At 37.4% G+C, this 22,470-nt stretch overlaps 2 protein-coding genes across 2 annotated transcripts in view; one reads left to right on the top strand and one right to left on the bottom strand.

Annotated features, from left to right (window-relative positions):
* Nucleotides 1-22,470, top strand: part of LOC108577029 (calcitonin gene-related peptide type 1 receptor-like) — a 213,834-nt gene that overhangs the window by 137,799 nt on the left and 53,565 nt on the right. The window contains exon 5 of the mRNA XM_017940112.1: nt 12,816-12,926. Coding sequence (XP_017795601.1) covers nt 12,816-12,926 — 111 coding nt within the window. The remainder of the gene's footprint in view (nt 1-12,815; nt 12,927-22,470) is intronic.
* Nucleotides 13,448-19,314, bottom strand: LOC108576967. The gene is made up of 2 exons (XM_017940043.1): nt 19,077-19,314; nt 13,448-17,075 (listed from the first exon to the last, which is right to left on the bottom strand). Exon 2 carries the CDS (start codon nt 17,045-17,047, stop codon nt 13,448-13,450), a length of 3,600 nt encoding a protein of 1,199 aa, XP_017795532.1. The 5' UTR covers nt 17,048-17,075; nt 19,077-19,314.

Below are 22,470 nucleotides of genomic sequence, written 5' to 3'. Positions count from 1 at the left end.
CAATTCCTAAATTTAAAAATTCCGCAATTCCCAAGTTCAGAAACTCCGCAATTCCTAAATTTAATAATTCCGAAACGAGTAAATTTTCAAATTCCCAAATTTCTATATCAAAAGATTCGAGAATTGAAAATCTCCACAATCTCGAAATATGTAGCAAACTCTACCATTTCTACTTATTCCACAAGAACCTCTCGAACGAATAGAAAAGTTTCTCTAATTACTATTTACTTTACCATTCCGCGACAGTGTTCAGCCATTTAATTAGCAGCATCCTCAAAGGTCCGTTCGAAAACGAAACTCGCAAGGGGGAAGTACCTACTGTTTCAAGAATCGATCGTGGCTGATGCGCGTACCCGCGGCGAGTGCACGCGTTGTAAAGTGCATCGAATACGTCACAGAGAACAATCGTGCTGTTGTGTTCCCAAGAGATTAGGAATCGATCTTTCCTCGTTTCTCTTGCTTTTTCAAACGAACGATTAAATGCGATGCTTTCAGGTCGATTCCAATTTATTTCTGAGGTTACATTGCATTCCCTACAATGAACAATACATACCGTGACATCGTTTTTAGGAAGAGAAAGGGGGAGAGGAACAAACATTGTCGTTTGGATATTATTGACGTTTGTGTACTCGTATGGTCGGTCAGGTGATATGCTCATAGTGATGAGAATACAAACGTAACACGGTTAATCGGCGAAACACTGCAAACATGTTCGAATCACGGTGAATTTTACGACTTTCGCGTTATCCGCGGATCATTTCCCTGGACAGAAGTCAAACAGACGCGATATTTTAACGATAAATCATATTTAACGTACGACTGCGGACGGATGACAAAAATGTGAAGTAATTAAAGTTAATTAGCAGTCATTAGCGAAACGACGACAGCCGTTTAATGGAAAAATGGTGTAAGTCAAACTCAATTTTCGTTCTGTTTTGTGCAGAAGTGGCGTTAAGTAGGTATATCTTCGTTAGTTTCGCAAAATAAGTAGGAACCACCCAAGAATGGTGTAAGTCAGTCTCTGGTGTGAGATAAATGACATTGGATTTCTGGATCTCGAAGAAGGAATGAGCAATGAATAAGAGCTTAACGTTATAGCTACATAGTTTCTGTGTCATGCTCGTTATTATTCTTCGATTGAAATTCGTGACAATGTAAACCACATTTAATTCATTTCTTTTTTAATAATTTGTTGGGTAATTAACGAAGCAATAGAAACATCTCAACGAACAGATCCCTCTTTTATCACGTCAGATTACCTTCCCGGTTTGCGCGAAAATGGTGCAAGTCGGAAGAATATCGAATAAAACGATTCTATTGGGTTGTTCGGAAAATTCGTAGCGGAATTTAAGCCATCTCTGTTTCTAATTGACACAGTGATCACAGTTAAACGGTATTTTCCTCGGCGGTTAAAGGTGAATCCAACGCATTACTCAGATCATTCGTAAGATGAACAATGGTGGATATAAGTCGAACTATGTTTGTTTCTAATTGGCATAGCGATGAAAGTTAAACGGTATTTTCCTCGGCGGTTCAAGGTGAATCCTACTCAAATTATTCGTAAGGGTGGAACAAGGGTGGATATAAGTCGAACTACGTTTTGGAGCGTGGACGATGAATTTTTCGTGGCAACGCTCCACACCGCAGAAAATACAGTTCGTCTCGAGAGTAATTTCAAGGGTGCGTCGGATGTATCTTCGAACAACGAGTAAAACGCATTTTGGTTTTTGTCGCCATCTCAATTAGAAACAGAGATACGTCAGTTGGAACTCTTCCGAAATTTCGTTACGAACTTTCCGAACCACCCGGTACGTGTATCTTGATTCGCCGGGCAAAGCGGCGTTATTAGCTTAATGTATAATAATTATACAGTGGCTTGTGTAAGAGAGACGTAACATTCTTTCGTATCATTGAATTTTACAGAACATTTACGTTATCTCGAGTTATCAAAAAGTCGACGTTTCTTTACTTACACCACTTTCGCGTTAAACCGCTGATTTGTTTGCAAAAATCGATACTGGCGGGCAATGAAACAATGTTAGTCACGGAAGATAGAAGACCTGCAATTGCGATATGAGCACGGAGTTAATATTGACGATTGCGTTGTTTAGACAGCGAAGTCGTGAATAATGCTAATTATCGTATGGTAAAGAAGTATTGGAATAATCGTAACGCTTATCGGAGTTTCTAAATATATACCGAGTGTCTGACGTGTATCCGTCGAAATTTTGAGAACGTCCTAGCTTTCGTAAATCAAAGTTTTTTGAAATTTACGTTTCGAAATTTATTCGATACTTGTTATTTGAACGGGAACCACATCGAGGAATCAATTTTCTAACTTACGTACCATTGTTAGACTCGAAGAAATGCTATAGTTTCGTTTGAAAAACAAAAGTTAACGTTCGCATCTTCGAAAGAAACTCTGGTTCGCGATAATTATGCACAGTTAACCCTTTCGCTGCGACAGATTTTAGTATAATGTAACGCGCACGGCAGACGACAGATATTCAATCGCGGCCGCAAAATCTTCCGTTTCAGCGTTTGAAAATTTTTTAAAAATGTTACAATAAGAATTGAAAATTTATCGCTTTTAGATTTCTTTGTGAAAATGAAGGATTGAATTAAGGTGAAAGTGTGTCAAATGGCGCCAAGTTCGAGCAAATATTCGAAGCGCCAAAGAGCAGCGACATTTCTGTAGAAAATGATTTTTCGTAAAATTCGCTACAACGATTGCTGTACAAGTTGTACAGTGAGATGTTGTGGCTGTCTAAAATTTGAAAGAAAAACACATTTAATACGTGCATTATCATAGAAAGAAATGACTAGTTCAGAGTTCCGCTCTGTTTTCATCGATTAGTTAACACTTATCGATTTTCCCTCCGCGAGTATGAATTGAAAGCGGGGTGCTGTATCTCGCTGGTTAAAGGTTAACGTCGGTGGTTTGGTTAAATCGAATTTATACCATTAGCTTTCGATACAAACCGTTCATCCAACATTTTCCTTATTTTCGCCCATTTTCTGTTCACCCACGCGTTCTTCCCCTATACATACGCCATCGTACAATCCTCCCTGAGAGTTGTACCGTCATTAAAATGAATTCATGCACCGCTGTTCTACGCTGATTTTCAAAATGCTAACGTTCCTTTTTTTCCCTTCCTTTCTTCCCTCTTTTTCTGCATTTATATCGCTGTTCCGTTATTTACGATACTGTTGGTACCGTTGTTTTGTTTCGTTAGCTGTGCCGTTTTAAATGTGCACACGCCGTGTAATAATATTTGCGTGAATGTTGGCAATACACAAGGTGTTCAGTTTAGAAACGCAGCTCCGCAGGAGTAATGCAATTGCTTCTGCGTGATAAATTGGAAATGGTGAATAAATCTGATATTCGCCGTTGTTACTCGCGTATGTGAAAAATAAGTTGGTTTATTTTTGGTTTACCTTACACGTTTTTAGAAAGGGGATTAAAAAATAGCTCGATATTGGCGAGAGAACAACGAATATCGAGTTATTTTTATATAATGTATACTAATTCATCGCGTGCAGGAAAATTTCGAGGTTCGAAGAGTAGATGAAATTTTCTTCGACCAATTTACGTTTAAAAATTTTGTTGCCGGTGATCATTGGAAGATGAGAATTCGAAGAAGTTCCTTTTGAACTCAGTTTTACGACGAATAAACCACTTGTTACTTTATTTCAGTAAGATTGAGAGATTTTTTTTTCTTCAAGTCGTGGCTGTTGCTACTTTCAAGTATGATTGTCAACTGAGAAGTTAGGATTGCGGAAATGTTCATTAGAGACACGAAGTGTGAACAGGGTGAACAGCATAGACGCAAACTTTAATGAAACTTCAGACTGTAACTTTCGAGTAAGTTTCATTTGTCATCGTGTCTAATTGAAGTTTAATGCAATAATTTTCATTCAGAATGAAACGTTCTTACTACAATCTACGTAATACTCGACTATTTGTGTTATGCGAGGCAATAAGAGGATTTCATTTGTGCATAGTTTATGCCGATTAATCGAACAGGAAAATTTGGGAGGTCGGAAGATTATTTTCAGAGGTAGAGGTAGAATGTTGTTTTTAAAATAGCGCTTCTTATTGTAAAAAAAAAAATACATGTAAATAGGTAACGATAGGAAAACAAAATTTGTGAGGAGTTAAATAAATTTTAACTAATAGAACGATTAGGTTGTTTCAAATGAAATGTTGCATCGTGAAGCTGTTTTGATTTGATACTTAAAGCATTTCGTATTTCTACGAATATTTTTTCGACTCGTTATAAAAGATCAGATAGGTTGTTTATGTATAGTTTAAATAGAAACAATAACTGGACGTTTATTTTATATTGATAAATCGAAGGAGTGTGTGCTTTATAACATGTTAGGTGTAGAAATGAATACGGTGCCTTTTTCCACGAAGTCCTGACGATTTTCTCGACTTGAAACCGCCATAATCTTTCAGAGAGAGAATTCGTTAGTTACCCGGTAAATGGAAGGAAAGGTTATTCGAAATAATTTGAAGATTTCGAGGATTGGAAAATGTGGGAACTTGAGAATATGAGAATATAAGACTTTGATAATTTGTAGTTATGAGAATTCAAGACCTTGGGAATTTTAGAATTTAAAAGCTTGAGTATTTGAGAACTTGAGAATTTAAGAATTTGAGAATATCGGTATATGAGAATTTAAGACTTTGGTAATTTGAGAATTTGACAATATGAAAATTTAAGACTTTGAAAATCTGAAGTTATGAGAATTTAAGACCTTGGGAATTTCAGAATTTAAAAGCTTGAGTATTTTAGAATTTGAGAATATCAGTACATGAGAATTTAAGACTTTGGTAATTTGAGTATGGGAATTTCGACTTGAAACCGCCATAATCTTTCAGAGAGAGAATTCGTTAGTTACCCGGTAAATGGAAGGAAAGGTTATTCGAAATAATTTGAAGATTTCGAGGATTGGAAAATGTGGGAACTTGAGAATATGAGAATATAAGACTTTGATAATTTGTAGTTATGAGAATTCAAGACCTTGGGAATTTTAGAATTTAAAAGCTTGAGTATTTGAGAACTTGAGAATTTAAGAATTTGAGAATATCGGTATATGAGAATTTAAAACTTTAGCAATTTGAGAATTTGAAAAATTGAGAATTTCAGATATTAGGTGTAGAAATGAATTCGGCGCCTTTTTTCACAAAGTCTCGACAACATTCTCGACTTAAAACCGCCATAATCTTTCAGAGAGGGAATTCGTTAGTTACCGGATAAATGGAAAAAATGGACATCGAAAATAATGGAGATTATTTTGAACATTAAAATCGTGTTCGACTTTTTGTAAATAAATATTAAAGTTTGTAAGAAAAGGGTAGCAAATTAATTTCTACACCTAATAGATTGAATTAAATTGAATTGCTAAGGTGACATAATTTTTTTAGTAAACGAGGATTACGGGATTTCTTGTTCGTAATCATTAGAAGATAACGATTTCAACGTTATTCGTTCATACGAATAACGAAGAAGGTAATATCAGATCAATTAATTTCACGTCTGAAGTCTAGTTACACAAATGAGTGAAATTGAACTTCGTAAAAAGTTGCACTGTCCATTAGAGAGGGTACTTTTTAATTACATTAGTGTACCTTGATATAATGTCTCCCTTTAAAGATACGTCAAAACATTTTCCTCTGAAGGAACCTTGCCAGTTTTCTGTGTAACTCAATCTCGAATTAATCTCAATTTCTCGTGCTTCCTCGTCTCAATAAATGATCTTCTCTTTAGGAGAGATAATCTATCTACGAATTGAATTTTAACGAGGTGAAGAAAAAAGAAAGAAAAACGCGGCGAATTAGAAGAAACGAAGCACGACAAAGTTGTTCGATATATATGTAATTTACGCGTAGGAATTATGTTTATTCTTGTTCCAAAGTGACAGTATTATTTCATCACACGTAATTACGAACTCTGGATTCTTTTTTTTCTTTTCTTGCAACTTTAAAAGTTTCTCAGTATTTTCCAATTACAAATCTTCACGCTATCGAGAATTGATTGCACGTGAAATTACTTTTAAAATTAGCCCCTTGAGGTGTCGATTCGCGGCAGAAAGAGAGTAGAAGGCGATTAGGGGTGGAAAAAATGCAATAAGTGGAACGAGTGAGAATTCGTTGGCGAATTACGAAGTTTCGTTCGAGCAATACTTCTTCACGTTACACGCTCGTCAGATTCAAAGTCGCGGAAGAGATTTATCGCTCTAATCTAAGGGATATTCTCACTGGCAATCGAAATCTTCGATCCTTCGTATTTCTCTTTGTGAAAGTACCTAATCTAACCGTTATCTGCAGCTAGTTTTCTTCTTCGTTCGTACCGTCATTTTAGAAAATTGGATTATTATTAATCGTTGTTAATTCTGAAATATGCAAATTAGGGAAAATTTAATTTTCTGTCTTAATTCTGTTGGTAATTACTCTGTCACGGTAACTTTGAAAGCAACTAATCTAACCATTACCAGAAAATGCAAAAAGAGAACAATTTTCCATCAACTTCGATAATCTAAGAAGAAGTTCATTAAGCACTAATTCTCCATCAACTTCGACGACCCAAGAAGAAGTTTGTTAAGCACCTATCTTCAAGAAAATGCAGAAAGAAAACTAATTTTCCATCAACTTCGATGACCCAAGAAGACGTTCGTTAAACATCAGTCTTCAAGAAAATGCAGAAAGAAAACTAATTTTCCATCAACTTCGATGATCCAAGAAGGCGTTCGTTAAACATCAGTCTTCAAGAAAATGCAGAAAGAAAACTTATTTTCTATCAACTTCGATGACTCAAGAAGAAGTTCATTAAACATCAGTCTTCAAGAAAATGCAGAAAGAAAACTTATTTTCTATCAACTTCGATGACTCAAGAAGAAGTTCATTAAACATCAGTCTTCAAGAAAATGCAGGAAGAAAACTAATTTTCCATCAACTTCGATGATCCAAGAAGGCGTTCGTTAAACATCAGTCTTCAAGAAAATGCAGAAAGAAAACTAATTTTCCATCAACTTCGATGATCCAAGAAGGCGTTCGTTAAACATCAGTCTTCAAGAAAATGCAGGAAGAAAACTAATTTTCCATCGACTTCGATGATCCAAGAAGGCGTTCGTTAAACATCAGTCTTCAAGAAAATGCAGAAAGAAAACTAATTTTCTATCAACTTCGATGACCCAAGAAGAAGTTCATTAAACACTAATCTTCAAGAAAATGCAGAAAGAAAACTAATTTTCCATCAACTTCGACGACCCAAGAAGACGTTTGTTAAGCACTAATCTTCAAGAAAATGCAGGAAGAAAACTAATTCTCCATCAACTTCGATGATCCAAGAAGAAGTTCATTAAACACTAATCTTCAAGAAAATGCAGAAAGAAAACTAATTCTCCATCAACTTCGACGACCCAAGAAGAAGTTTGTTAAGCACCTATCTTCAAGAAAATGCAGGAAGAAAACTAATTTTCCATCAACTTCGATGACCCAAGAAGAGGTTCGTTAAACATCAGTCTTCAAGAAAATGCAGAAAGAAAACTAATTTTCCATCAACTTCGATGATCCAAGAAGACATTCGTTAAACACCAGTCTTCAAAAAAATGCAGGAAGAAAACTAATTGCCCATCATCTTCGATGATTCAAGAAGACATTGCTAACGCGCAAAGGCTTGCAAAAAAGTAAAGCAAATTCAATTTATTCGATGTTCTTGGATTCAAAGACGTCCTTAATGAAACCCATTTAGCCACGTAAGTATCACTTTCTATTTCCACCCGCGTCGGCGTCATCTGCTTCCCGGCCACGTTAATTACCAACTTCAGCCGGCAATTTCTCCGTGAACCGCGTCCCCCGTATGTACGGTCGTAAGTCGTAAGTGGAACAGGCGACGTTTACATTAATCAAGGATACGTGTCCTCTGCATAAATCGACCACCCTCACTGAATCATGCCCTTCTCTCTACGCGTGACACTCGCTCGGAAACTTCTCAGACGAATGCACGGAGTTAATGAATGAAAAGTTTGACAGAGAGGGAGAGCCAGCTCGCAACGTAGATGCGGGCTCGCGACAGTTCAGTGATAGATAGCCTTTCTTGTTTTGCTTCCAATCGTACGTAACCGTTAATCTGAAATATCTCACCTGGAGACACGGAGATTTTGATTAACTATGGTACATTTTTTTAGATGTGCCACTCTTCAATGTTACTCTAAATTTTCTATTTATTTTCTCACGTGAATTCGCTGGTTAAGAGACACCCGGTATAACCTTTCTTACGATACGTCTTTCTGCTTTAGTCTTTTTTTTACAATTTTGTGTTCTTTAAAGGGATTAAAATTGTAGAAGATAGAAGCTCTTTCAGTAATATTCCCCTTTTAAGTTTCGTTTTGTCTTTCTCCGCGATTTTATGTTCCTCGAGATTGATCGAGTTTCTCCATGCTGGAACCAAAGATTCCGTTGTCGGAAGAAGGGAATTGGTCCTTGTTCTTTCTCCAAACAGCAACCGTAGAAAAGGAGCCATCATTCAAGGAGTCTGATTGAATCTCGTAAAAACAGCCGTTTATTTTCTAGCTGGATCGCCTCTCGTCGCGTCGGTCTCGTTCGATCCTTCGAACACGTTGCCGTATTAATTTCATTCGACTCTGATTGAAAGCGTATAATCTTGGTTAAAGCACTTTTCGTCACGTGTCTCATCAGTAGGAGGATGGAACGTGCCAATCGATGTTGCCTTCCTTTTCTACTAGGAACTTCAAAGTAAATCCAGTAAATAAACTTGTACGTTTCATGAAATTAATGAAAAACTCTATTTTAATATAGACATTTTTTTTTTAAAGGAAGAATTAAATCTTTATTTAAATCACAGTTTCATGTTAACGCCACAAATTTTCCAATATGTGAACAATATTCTCGTTACGTTTCGCATCATTTTTTGCATGAAACGTGAAAACAATCTACCAAGGTGAAAAAATTATTTTCCGAGTATAATTATGGAACATTTTAAAAATCGTCATTTAAATCACAAATATATTGCATTAACATTAATACATTTTTATTTTATTTCTTACAGAAACTTTAAAAATAATCGAATAATTTGTCACGTTAATTGATTTAAATCACAGATCAAATTCTGACAATATTTCCATCGTAACTTGATATCATTCGTTTCACATTAACACAACGTACTTTTCTCGTTGCGTTTTGTATATCCTTCCCTGCGTAAAATGTGAAAACAATGTAAAAATCTGTCAAATTAAAAAAATTATTTCGTAGCATAATTATACAATATTTATTTAAATCGTATCAAAAATCTTTCAATCTTCGAATCGCAAATATTTTTAATTAGGTAGTCCACCTTTGGATTTGGAAAACTTTCAATATAATCCAACAATTCTATTCGAACAATTCGAAGAAAAATTTTTAATTGTGAAATTTTGAGGTTATACTCTCATGGTAAATCGATATCGTCCGTTTCACATTGACGCAACACCTGTCCCGGCAAATCGGTAAATAATATTTCCGTCGTTTTGTCACGATTGGAGCATGTACCGTTCTCGTATACGCGATTCAAACATTCCCGTTTATTGTTGCGCCAGCAGGGACGCGTAATGTTCAATTTGTCCGAATTTCACGGCATTCTACGCGGAAATTTACCAAGCATTCGGCGTCCATTTTGTCGCACTTCGCCGCCATGTTGATTACCGAGCAAGTGAAACGACGTTTTATCAGTCGAACAGTACAGAAATAGTCACCGGCGATCGTAATTTGCAGAAAATTCACAGTACTGCGCGAGTGGAGATCGACGTTCGACTTTGTTCGTCGTGAATATTCGAACGTTACAACGAAGAATTTAATTAACCTCTAAAACATTTCGTCGTGTTTACACAGTTGTGCCAGAAATTCTGTCCTAAATAGTAAAATAATTCTACCGTGTGAAATGGTGAAACTTTGAAGAATAAAAGCTGTGAAATATAAATCATGAGAAGAAAATGTGAATTTTTATCTCGTATTCAAGAATTTTTCGTTAATTTAATATTTGGTAATTGGAGAAGTTATCTGTACTGTTAACATTTTTTTCTTGTGTTCGCGTGGTTGCAAAGTAGAGTAACGGAGATAAGTACCTATATACTTTATTCAGTCTAATTACCGCAAAAATGGCCTCTGTGGAGAAAACGAGAGGAATACCGGGGTACTTTACAGCGCAATTGGGGGCTCGTTACTTTTGAAGTTTCTTGAACGATCTTTTAGCGCACTTTCGAAGTCTATTAGAGCTCCGTCTATTTAAATTTACACGAGAATGCGAGAGAGAAAAGTAGAATTTAAAAAACAGCGTTGCCCCTTGGTGTGCTTGAGAGAATCATACTTCTGAATGTTTCGTTTAATAGATTTCATTTTTAAAATTTGCAAATATCTCTAGCAAACATTTTACAGTTTTTCAAAGAGCTAAAAAAATATATAATACAATAAGATACAAATTTAAAAAAACACGATGGAAAGCTTAATTTTTCTTTTAGTACGTTCATTTATTATTACAAAAATAAAATAGTTTAATTATTATTACAAAATCATGAATACGTCGTGAAAAATTAAAAATGGTATATTAAAATTAAATTACTTACCTTGCTGCGCTTATATTAGAATCTTTTGTGATATCTATTATAAATGAGGCAATAGAATATGACAAATTTTTGGCAAAGACAGAATATGACAATAATTATCGTATCGCAAATTCATGGTAACAGTATAAGGGGACGATATTGTTAGTTTAATTAATCGAAATTATGTCTAACTACTGTTACTAAAGTATTCGAACATTTAACAAAATTGAATATTTTGAATATAAAATATCATATGATAAAATAAATGTATATAATTTTTACCTGCACCATGTTTAACGGTTGTTTGTTAGTATCAGAATATTTTTGGGAGCAAATGTACTTTCCTAAATAAATTGAATATTCATAATTTTTCAAACTATTTTTAAACATTAATAAAATATCAATAAAACATTCTAAGTATCTGAAAATATTTTTAAATGTTATGTACACAATTTACACGACATATAATTTTTACCTGCACCATGTTAATATCAGAATATCTTTGGTAGGAAATGTACTTTCCTAAATATTTTCAAAATTGAACATTCGTAATATTTCAAACTATCTTTAAACGTTGATAAAATATTATAAGTACCTGAAAATATTTTTAAATATTATGTATACAATTTGCATGATACATAATTTTTTACCTGCACCATGTTTAACGGTTGTTTGTTAGTATCAGAATATTTTTGGGGGTAAATGTACTTTCCTAAATATTTTCACCTCGCACCTCAGCTTTTTCTGCTCTGAACGACGAAACATGCGACCTCCGTGAACTTGCACACTCGCTAAATTCACCCCGAGCTTCTATACCCAAATCCCCGAGAAGTCGTGTAAGAAGATTCGTCCAATTTGGTCGGTGAAGCAACGTTTATTACAGCGCGAATTAAGTTAACCTCCGGAGCGTGATTCGAAAGTGTCCGACACAGTGATTTCCGCGGCAAAGAAGCCGGACAGCGACGTTTTAATTAGCTGCAGACAGAATTCCGTCGGCGGAAATGAAAACTAGAAGGATTTGCGTTCACGCGAAAAGAACACGAGGAATGTTATTCCGCGCGACGTTAACACACTCAAAGGAGATCCTTGTTTTTTCTTCTTTCGTTCACCTTATTATTGCACCGCGTTGTGTAATACGAGCGAAGATTAGGACAGAGGTAAAATTTTCGAGAAATCAACAAAAGATCTCCGATTTGCCTCGATTCAACGTACGAGAGCTTGTGGAAAATTCGCTGGAAGATAACTACGAGACTAAAGTGGATTCGCTTTTCTTTCAAGAATTTGTCGATGAATGAAAAAGAATTTTTCAACGAATGGAAAAGAATTTGTTGCGTGGAAATTCGGATCTTTTTTGAAGTCTTTTTGTTCGTTCGTATTTTTTATTGGAAAAAAAGAGTTAGGTACCAAGTGTAGGTCGCCGATTTTGATGAAACTTACGTACGATGTAGTTTTCAGAAAAATATTTGACACGTACTTTTTTTACGATCCGAAATCCATGTTGAAGGAGTGAAAATAGCTCTTACAGTTAAAGGCGTAATTGGTATTTCAGACTGTTTCGGTAAACTATTAGCTCGTTTCTAAACGAGCCATTCATCTGTGTAAACAGATTTTGAAAAAATTCATTTATTCAAATGTTACATTAAAAAATAATATATTTTTTTTACAAAATGTTAATCTAGCTTCGTGTAAATTTACACGTATAAACTACGAACAATATAAAAAAACACGGATAAATTGGAATTTCAATTTTCAACATAATAAAAATTATTACATTTCTAATTTTCTTACGCAAAATTATAAGGATTTATAAAAGGTTTGATCTATTCACGATTACAACACCGTAGTAACTTTAAATCGTTATTTATCTATTAATATTCCTAATGCATTACGTTTCTTCTCACTCTTACATTATTTCGAATCAAAGTGATTTTATAAAAGTCTCCGTTTCAACAAATCTGTCTATATACGTATACACATGGAACGCGTTCCGTAAATATCAAAGGAAAAATATTACACGGTAATCCCTTGTTTCTATCGCGCACACCACGAACAGAATAAAATAGAGCACTCAAATTACTACGAACTCCGACAGAACGAATCTTTCACAACCCTCTTACGTATAAAAATCAAACGAAGGATGAAAAATTCACTGAAAATAATGAGAACGACGATTAATTTAAAGTGTCTTTGTAATCATTTTCTTTTTCTAGAATCATACTGTCGAATGACCTTCGACGGATGGTCCTGCTGGCCAGACACTCCAGCTGGAAGCACAGCTTATGCTCCCTGTCCAAATTTCATCACCGGTTTCGACGCCTCGTGTAAGTGTGATCTTTCATTTATTTTCATTTCGTAGTTCGAACAAGGTGAAATAAAATCGAGACAACCCTTTGCAGTACACTTTATTATATGCCTCGAATGTATAATTAAATGCACACGTAACACCCGTGTCTTAGTATCACAATCAGTGATCCTTGAAAATAGGACCTTCGAGCGTGCTGCAAACATTTTTACGTGTTCGTTACATATGTAACACAAGTGTGAAAAAATATATCTGTTAAGAAAATAAATCACCCCAACTGTGCGCTTTATCTCGTCACTTTCAACCTCCTAAATCGAAACGTACAAAGATCGAGTTAATCGACTTTCAAATTCGCCGTAAAATTAATGAAACCATGCTTCGTTATATCAAGCACCCGTTTCTTCCATTCGCTTCTCTTCACCGACAATCCTACTACTCTCTTAACCCAAGAGCAAATAGCGACCACGAAATGACAAGGATCGGAGCCAACGATCAACACCAGTCCCACGTTCCTGCTGTATCCGGCCTAAGACAACTTTCTTAATCGTTGAATTTCGCCCTATTGATAATATCACAGACGATACTCTTGATCACCGGATGATCGTGTTTCGAGAACGTCGTCACAAGCTTGTCGTACTTCTCCGCGTTGTCCTTCGATATGCATAGCCTGAGCATTTGCACACCTATCAACGCAGCCTCGATCGTTTCGACCTCCATCAGACCCTCGGTTACGCTCAGAAACACGTCGTTCTTAGTGTAATCCTTGAACGTGTTCAAACTCAGTATGTAACGCAGATTATCCGCCATGTAGAATATGAACAACGACGAAAATATGTTCACAAGCTCCGGTAACTTCCCTCCGATCCTCGTTCCAAATTCCTTCGGTGTCTTCGAGAACAACATTTCTCTGGTATACACCAGCAACAGGTACGACATCGCGTCCATTTGCGGCGACAATAAAGATAGAAACGTGGACAGCATTCCGTCGATCAAAGGTAGCTCCGCCTCCGACAAGCTCGAGGAGACCGTGCGAACAACCTGGCTCATGAATTCGTGAACCGTGTGATTCACCGGGTAGAAACGTGGTCTTTGGGGATGCGGCACGTTCCAACCGGTCTTCACAGCCTCTGTGAACGCGCTCGAAAAGATCTTCATTCGTTCGTCGAAGTTATCCCTGGTTGGTAGCAGCAGTCCTGTAATCACGAATACCGAAGCGCTGCGCGACACTTCGATCTCTTGGTGAAAGAGGAACCTTGTGATCAGTTCCTTGATAAAATCATCGGGTAGAAGATTGCAAACTGCTGCGTCGATGTTGCTCAACATTGTTCTGGTGTGGATGACGCATCTCCATTGGCTGATACCCTCCGCCTGGAACTTGTCTATCGTCGACAAGACCAGCTTCTCAAACTCGACCACGTACTCGTCAGGCACCACGTTCACCATCGACGATACCCCGGTGAACGACACTTCGTCCTTCAGCGTTAAAGAGGAGATCACCTGGACGATAAGGGACCAAGTGGTTGGTACAGGATCGTTCTTGAACAATTGAATGACCATTTTGAACAGGATCTCTCGGATAGAGTGATTCTGCTCTGACTTCCACTGCGTGTGCAGAAAATTGTACAGTTGATCACGCGCTGCAACCATGTGCATCAGTCTTATCCCGTGTTTTCGTACCGACACCCTTTGGTTGGCTAACGTTCGAGCAAACACGACCACGTCCATGACGTTCGTTCGTCTGCAGACGTTTATCAGAGCTGCCAGGGCCACGGATAAATAATCTCCCTCGCATAGTTTGCCTATCAATGTGAGGGGTACCGGTGGATTGGCAACCTTCATACCGTAAATGATAGATAGAATCAGATCATAATTGGACTGCGCCTCTTCGTTGTGAATGTCGATCGTCTTGTCGTTTGGAATCAGCGGTTCTATGATCTTCGTGAATGTCTCGCCGTGCAACAGCATGGCCAAGATGTCCACACTTCTGGCGTTCTTCTTCTGCGTTAAGTCCTGAAGACACTGACCGACGAATTTCATGGGAAGGTCGTTGTACCAGCGCGTAGCCTTAACGAAGCGTTTCGTGTGACCTCTGGACCAAGTATCCTGACAAGCTTTCAAGTACTCCGTCCAGTGAGATAGAATATCCTCCGGGTTCCTCCTCAGCAACTTCAAAGCTTCACCGGTCTCGACGTTCGCGATCTTTTTCTCTGTGAACCAGAAACGCTCGTACAGGTCGCTTTCGTGGATCTTCAGTAGCTGTTGCAGCTTGCCGACGATATGGGCATTCTTCGGCTCGGTACTCGACGCGATTTCCCCGACAGCGTGAATCAGCCACGGGTAATTCTTTATCGACATACGCTCCACCCGGCTAGTTTTGCTCACGTGAATGTCGTTGAAGTAGTAGATCGACGAGCAGAGATCGTACAGGATCCCCATCCTGTCCTCCTTCCAAGGACTCTTGTCAGATTTGTATTTCTGCGAGACCACGTTCAGACAAGACTCCAGACACAATCTCTCGTACTTAGGGTGCTCTACCAGGATGTTCCAGTAGTTCGTGGATCTCCTGCTGTTGATGTCCACGAGGATATCGATCATTCGATCGATCGGTTGATTCTGGAGGATGTTGTGATGGATTGCATTTTCTACCATTCGTAGACCGTTTGAATTTCCGTAGAGATCTTGCTTCACGTGAGCACGCACGATCATCTCCGTTAGGATCTCCCAATATTCCCTGCCTAATTGCGGAAGATCGTAGTGTTTCAGTAAAGTCTCGAAGACCTTCATCAGAAACCAAATTTGCTCGTTCTTGTGTCTGTTCTTGAAGTAGGTCAGTACCTCTAACAAAGCCTGATCGTCGTTGTTCACTTTGCACGTGAAGATCATCTTGCAAGCTATCACCGATCTGTACTCCATCTCTGTGGTTTTGGCCATGTCGTCTTTCAACCGTGGCATCGATTCCTCGATGGGCAGGTAACAGTACCAGCATAAATGATAATCCAGTCCTACAAACAAATCCGGACTACTCTCCAGTTTAATTCTAGCTTGTCTGACACGTTCCTCGACAGGCAGTATACCCATCAGATTCAAAGTTATCTTATTTTTGTCGTCCAGTATGCTTGTACCGTAGACCTCTTGATAAGACTTCAAGAAGAAGTCAACCTTCTTATCCTGCGGATAGTATTTCAGATAATTCAACATCTCGTTGGTATCGAAACTCTTCGCGTCCTTGGGGAATAATTTAACAAATATCGACTCCATACGGCTGCTGCTGATTAATTTCAACGGCAATATCTTTATGTACAGCTTGGGATTTCGCTGCAGATGTTCCCTGCCGTTCTTCAGAAACGCCTCGGCGCATTTGCTGCTCAAAGTCATGCTCGGTGGTTGTTTCTTGTGCATCTCGTACAGCTCGACGAACGAGTCGGTCCTTTTCTTGACCAGAGCGGCAAGGAAGTCTCTGTAATCGTAGATGTCCACCTTGTGAAGGTTCCTTACGTAGGGATCGGTGTTTGGCTTGCTCAGTCTCAGATAACGCACGACGAAGTCTGGATTCTTGCGGAATATTTGCTTCACCAGCTTCCGGCTCAAAATGATCCTCCTTTTTACGACAGTGTCGTAAGCGAAGGTCTCGTTACAAGCCAGCAACAGTGGTAACGCTTGCTCGATGCCGTAACACGAGGCCACAGCCACGAAGAATTCCTTGGCCAAATCGGAATTCTTGGGTGCTAGATGAATGGACAGATTCTTAATGATTCGCGTTCTGGTGTTCAGTGAAACGTACGGAAACAGGTTCTCGAAAAAGTACTGAACGTTGGTGATCGCCTTGTTGCTTCCATCGAAGAAACTCCTGGCCTGAAGTGCCTTCGTCACCACAATCTCGTCCTTTGACTTGAGGGCTTCAGCTATCGCCCCGTAGGTGCTCTGGTCAGCGCGATTCTTTTTGTTCATCATCATCGCGGCTTGCACTTGCACAAGAGGCGCCAGGTGTCTCGGGATTTTCTCGGATTCCACCACATCCTCGAGGCTGTTGCACTCGGAGATTCGCTGCTTTATAAAGCCAGCTAACCATCTGAACTTTTCGCTGAGAGTGGCGCCGGGCACCGCCTGAATGGCGTCCAGATAAGGCGTCTGAAGCACCATTTTCCCTTGGATGGAGTCGATCTAGGTGCTGTTGAGAATGAAATCGTTATTATCGTGGAGAAGTGTTCAAAAATTAACGGATGGAATACTGGACCATTCGGTATTTACAAATAATCGAAAAAATTTTTCTACGAATTAATATTTTTTTTTTAGTTATTCCAGTACTGAATTTTTATTATTATTATAATATTAACAATATTATTAATTACTTATATATTTCTTGTGAAACGAGGGATTTGTACTAGTTAAGTATTTTAAAATTAACGATTTCCGTTTCGATTGACGTTCGACTAGATTTTTTCCGCTACATATACAATTGATTACTGAATCTAATTCGCGTGCATAAAAAAAAGGAAACTGCCGACTTTCGATTACCGGCTGATGGACATGCTTTATTACACGCAACCGTCACGTGCACAACAGTGGCACCTTGCGCGCGTTCGTCACTAACAATGTTTACACTTTCCGTATGGCCACTATATAGGGACGTTCTGAAAATTTGCATTGGGTGAAAATAATCGATATTTCGTTTCGTTCTCCGTCGCATCAATGTACATATATACGCCGTTACCAAGAACGCCGCGCGCCGGTAAATGGAGTTCCGTGAATTAACCGAAGATAAGGAAACGAAAGATCTTCCCATCTCTAACCGATGGCTATCTCTCCTTTCCTCGTCCCGTCCTTCCGTTTCCTTCGTTCGCAGAGACACGGAATGAATGTCGCAGAAAGTTTTCAAATTCTCCGCTCGCTCGCGAATGATTTATCTGCATTCAAAGGCGAACGAAGATTTCTCCCGAGTGAAAAAGACACAAATGTTTCTCGTTGGAGAAAAATTAAACGAGGAAAATCGTCGTCCGGGTAGAAACGAAGGTTATTTTTCCTGGTATGGTTGAAGATCTTTCTATAGAATGGGCCAGCATGTTCCTTTCTACAAATTATTACGTCACGTTAACACATGTGCATTTGATGACTCATAGTATTTTTCCTCAAAGCTGTTACCCCTTCGAGGATTATTTTAATTATTGTTTTTCACCTTGGGTAATCTTCGTTGATTTGGCACAGATATATCACGATTAATATTGCGATCGATCTTTGACAACTTTGATAAGCATTGGATATTATTTGTTGAGTAAAATTTACTTCCAGAAAGTTTTTTTTATTATGAATAGAATCGTGATTTTTGATAAATAGAATAAAGTTGAATTTTATTTCGTCAGTTTTCGTATAAAATGTTAAAAAGCGTTGTGAATAAGGAAAACATATTTTTTTTTTTTTATTATTTCGGGTCTCTTGAATTCTTTTACGTGGGTAAATGTGATACCACTGCTGCCACTTTGAGAGACTAAAAGACGCGTTTTTATTGAAACTTTTTACACCTTTAAATTATGAATATCAGCTTCATACGAAATTACATGAAAAAATAAGAGGAACTAGTTTCGTTTAATTCTTTTTAACAACTGTAAATGATGTAATATACAGATCAGAGTCTAAAAATATACGAAAGTAAAAAAAGAATAAAGCATTTATCGTACATTCCGATAGAATATCTACCGTATAATATTTATATTACCTAAGGCACCACGAAAAGAACATTAAGAAAAACAACTTAGGTATCCCGTATTCCGCGAGAAAAAAGGTAAGATCGAACTCCCCTCGAAAGAGAGAAAGAGAGAGCCGCCAGCGGTACCACCCGTAGCACGAAAAATAAATCCCGGTCCACCTTGAATGCCATAAATAAAAGAAAAATAGAGATAATTTTATTGCCGCTAATCGACAGTTACCAATGAAGAAAACAGCTTGTTACACTTATCGCGTACTCCGGTTACAGATTCCGGGAAAAATACAGCTGCTTCCGTTACTTACGACCCACCTTGTATAACGCGAAATAAATCTCGCGAAATAATTCCGTGTAAGCGACAAACGGACAAAGGAATAATTTATATTAAGCAGTAAAGCAGTACGTGTGGACTCGTTTGCACGGTTGATAACTGAACAAACAAAATGTCTGTATGTACCTTTATCTACATACCTTGGCGATGGTGATCGATGAATGGTCGACAGAACAGCGATCGTGGATCGAAGCCGGCCGGAATTTTCTCTGTAGGTATCTTTCTTTCCCGCGACGCTTCGTAAGGAACACTCGGGATTTACCGTGGAAATTGTGAGCGGTTTCGGCTGTTTACAGAGGATTTTTAACTACCCATAATTTCGAAGGTGAATGCACAACGAGAAGTTCGCGACGAAACAGAATCTCGCTGCGAAACGAAGCCAGGTCAGCGTTGACTAATCTCAAACGTCACTCGTATGTTTTTCCGGCGAGCATAGGTTAGGTTAGGCTCGCGAAAACTAAGCGGATTCGCAGAGCGCGACAATCCGTCGCGTTAAGGCTGATTTTTAATTATTCATTTATTCCAATATATTCATTCGCACGTTTAACACCGTTTAAGTCTGTTTTCACATGATTTTTGTCAAGACAATCGAGCGAATTTGACAATTCCGATGTTGGAAACAATTGCGCGACAACAAATTCTTCTGCGCATGCGTGACTATATGTGACGTGCGTTTCTCTGGCAGCAGTCCAGCGCTGCGAGTTCGTTCATTCGACTTTGTGCGGTTGGCGAGTAAACAGTAGGGCAAGCGTTATATTTAACCTCTCGGGAGATTATTGCTAACCAGAATTGAAATGTTAGAATAATGACAAATATTTACCGTATTTACAATCATTCGATTATTTCATTTCTGTTCTAACAAAGAATAGTCGATAATGATTCTTTTTAAGACAAAATTAGAGTTGTTTTCTAGCATAACGAATACGGTTGAAATAAAATGCATCAGGTCATGAGTAAAGATAGCCAATTCCTTCGTTTATTCATTTACACATATAGAAAAAAATACAATGCGACGAGACGTAAAAAATAGCAAAGCAAAATTGCAGAAATTGTAAATGACCAACTGTGTCCATCAATATAGTCCTGCTATCGTGATGTAAATATCTATCTTTAATAAAAATGTTCGATCGAAGTATACGGCTATTAATACATTTAACATTATTCACATTCCACGTTACAGCTTATTCTTTATTCTCTTCCAATCGAACCTCTGCCCCTCTTTTTCGCTAGTCTCCATTACAAGCGTCTCGTTAATGTTCAAATAATTGTACACGTTCGATTTCTCGACCGGTTTCCAAGTCGTTGTGATCAGGTCCGTGATCTTTGGCGTTGGATTTCTTCAACGAGAAAAAAACATTTGAAAGAAACGTCACCAAGTCGTTCGAGGCAATTTCAACGAAGAAAATTTCACAAACGTTCCTTCGAAGAAATTATTATACTAAAAGAAGAAAAACAAATTTACCCAGTTTTCGCGAAATCGGTCCATAGTTGTGTCAAGCACTCTGTCATCTTGTATTTCTGGCTTCCGACTTCCGGCGCACTCATACCTATCGTTTTTGCTAGATTCGAATAGAACAAGTACGGCAAATCGTCTGCATGCGTGGCTCCTGCGAAATGTCCAGGAAAACATTTACTCTTTCAAGTATCAGATAGCGTCCTGTTGGACTTTGAAATTTGAATGTTTCGTTAGTATTACGACTGGCTTATGGAGGTCTCTTTAGGGCTAACTTCCGTTGGGTGTACAGCTTTCAGAGTTCATCAGGGATCTGTGGACATACCGGCGTCCAAGTTAACATGTTCAAGTGACGCCTAACGTAAATACATGTCCACCGGAGGGGACACACTTTCGGGGGCTCCTCAGATCCCTGATCAAGCAGCTTACACTTGGAAGACTTTGACGGATTTAACTGCTGGAACTTAAAGGATGTTACGTCACGCGAATCCTGGATGAGGGTTGCGCTGACTCTGCTTGAAAATTCGGACGGAATTATATTTAAAATTAAAAGTGTCTGTTATAATTACGCTATTAGGCGTTGATTATCGATTATCTCTACTGCATTCGTAATCAGTTCATTTTTAATTGCAGTTAAACTCAGGTAAATGAGGACGAAAATGAGAGTATCTAATATCTAATCGTACACACGAATTATCTAAAATAAAATATCGGTTAATTTTTGAGGACAAAAATGAGAGACATAATTCATTCAAAAGTTTAATATATAACGAATTATCTAAAATAAAGTATAAAAATATGTTTGAAAATAAAATTATGTTTGAAAATATAGTAAAATATAATTAATTTTGTAATATTTTATATTTTCTTTTAGATAATTCACGGGTACGATCAGACGTGAATTTTTGAATGAATAGATGTGCTTAATTTGTATCTTCATCCACCCTATTTAGGTTTAATTGCAATTGAAAATTTGTTGATTGTGAGTACAATAGAAATAATCAATTTGAATTTTTTTAATTTTTAATTACATGTTTTATCTATGCTTTTTCAACGATATAAAAAGTATTTTATCTATGCTGTGTCATTATCAGTGTGATTGTGACATAAAAGCTAGACAGAAACATGATTATGATGTTTGTAAAGAATAAAAATGATACTTTTCATAATTGCTATATACAAAATTCCTTAAAAAGAGTATCGACAACTTCTTAGTTACAGACAATTTCTCCGGAATTCTCCTAAAGAACAAAATAGTATCTTTAAAACATTTTTAATTGCTAATTCAATTATTTAAAAATGATTTTCGTTTAGAAATAACAATTATCAATCCAACTTAACAAAATTACTTTTACAATGTTTCTTACGTATGAAGTACCTTAGTTTATTGCCTGGAGGAGACGAATTAACTCGTAATAAATCGATCCATTAAATCGACCATAATATTTGATTTATTCATAAATTCCTCATTTTTAATTGTAGAGTTACGCAAAATAACTGCTTACAATTTCTTCCCATTTTAAATTATGCACTAAAGGAAATCAATTTTTTTTTGTGGCAAACGAACCCATTTAACAGGTTAACAAAATAAAATTTACAACTGGCCTGTACAGTGATTTTCGGGTTAACTTTAGAAATTTGTCGAAAAGCTTAATTTAATTTCAGTTAAAAAACAAAAATTACAAGTGGCCTGTGCAGTGATTTTAGGGTGCAAAGTGTTAACTCTAGGAATGTATTGAAAAGCTTAATTTAACTTCAGTTTAAAAAATAAAATAAAACAAGTGGCCTGTACAGTGCTTTTAGGGTTAACTCTAGAAATTTGTTCAAAAGCTTAATTTAATTTCAATTAAAAAAGAAAAAGAAAAGAATAAACGTTTGTTTCTGACACAAAAACAGATTATCAGCGGCATAAGCAAATGATTTTACAAATAAAACTGAAGTTTGAAATTTTCTGGACATTCTTTTCGCCTCCCTTCAGCTTCCTAAGCTACGAAACACAATATCGTAGAATAATACCTGGCAGAGTGATGTTCATAAAGTGTTTCGAAGGTGAATCCTGGTCGAAGGTGAACTTGTAGAAA

The sequence above is a fragment of the Habropoda laboriosa genome, unplaced genomic scaffold (assembly GCF_001263275.1).
Source record: "Habropoda laboriosa isolate 0110345459 unplaced genomic scaffold, ASM126327v1 scaffold440, whole genome shotgun sequence".
NCBI classification, from domain to species: domain Eukaryota; kingdom Metazoa; phylum Arthropoda; class Insecta; order Hymenoptera; family Apidae; genus Habropoda; species Habropoda laboriosa.
The sequence above is the reverse complement of the archived record's forward strand: the minus strand, read 5'-3'. Positions and strand labels throughout refer to the sequence as shown.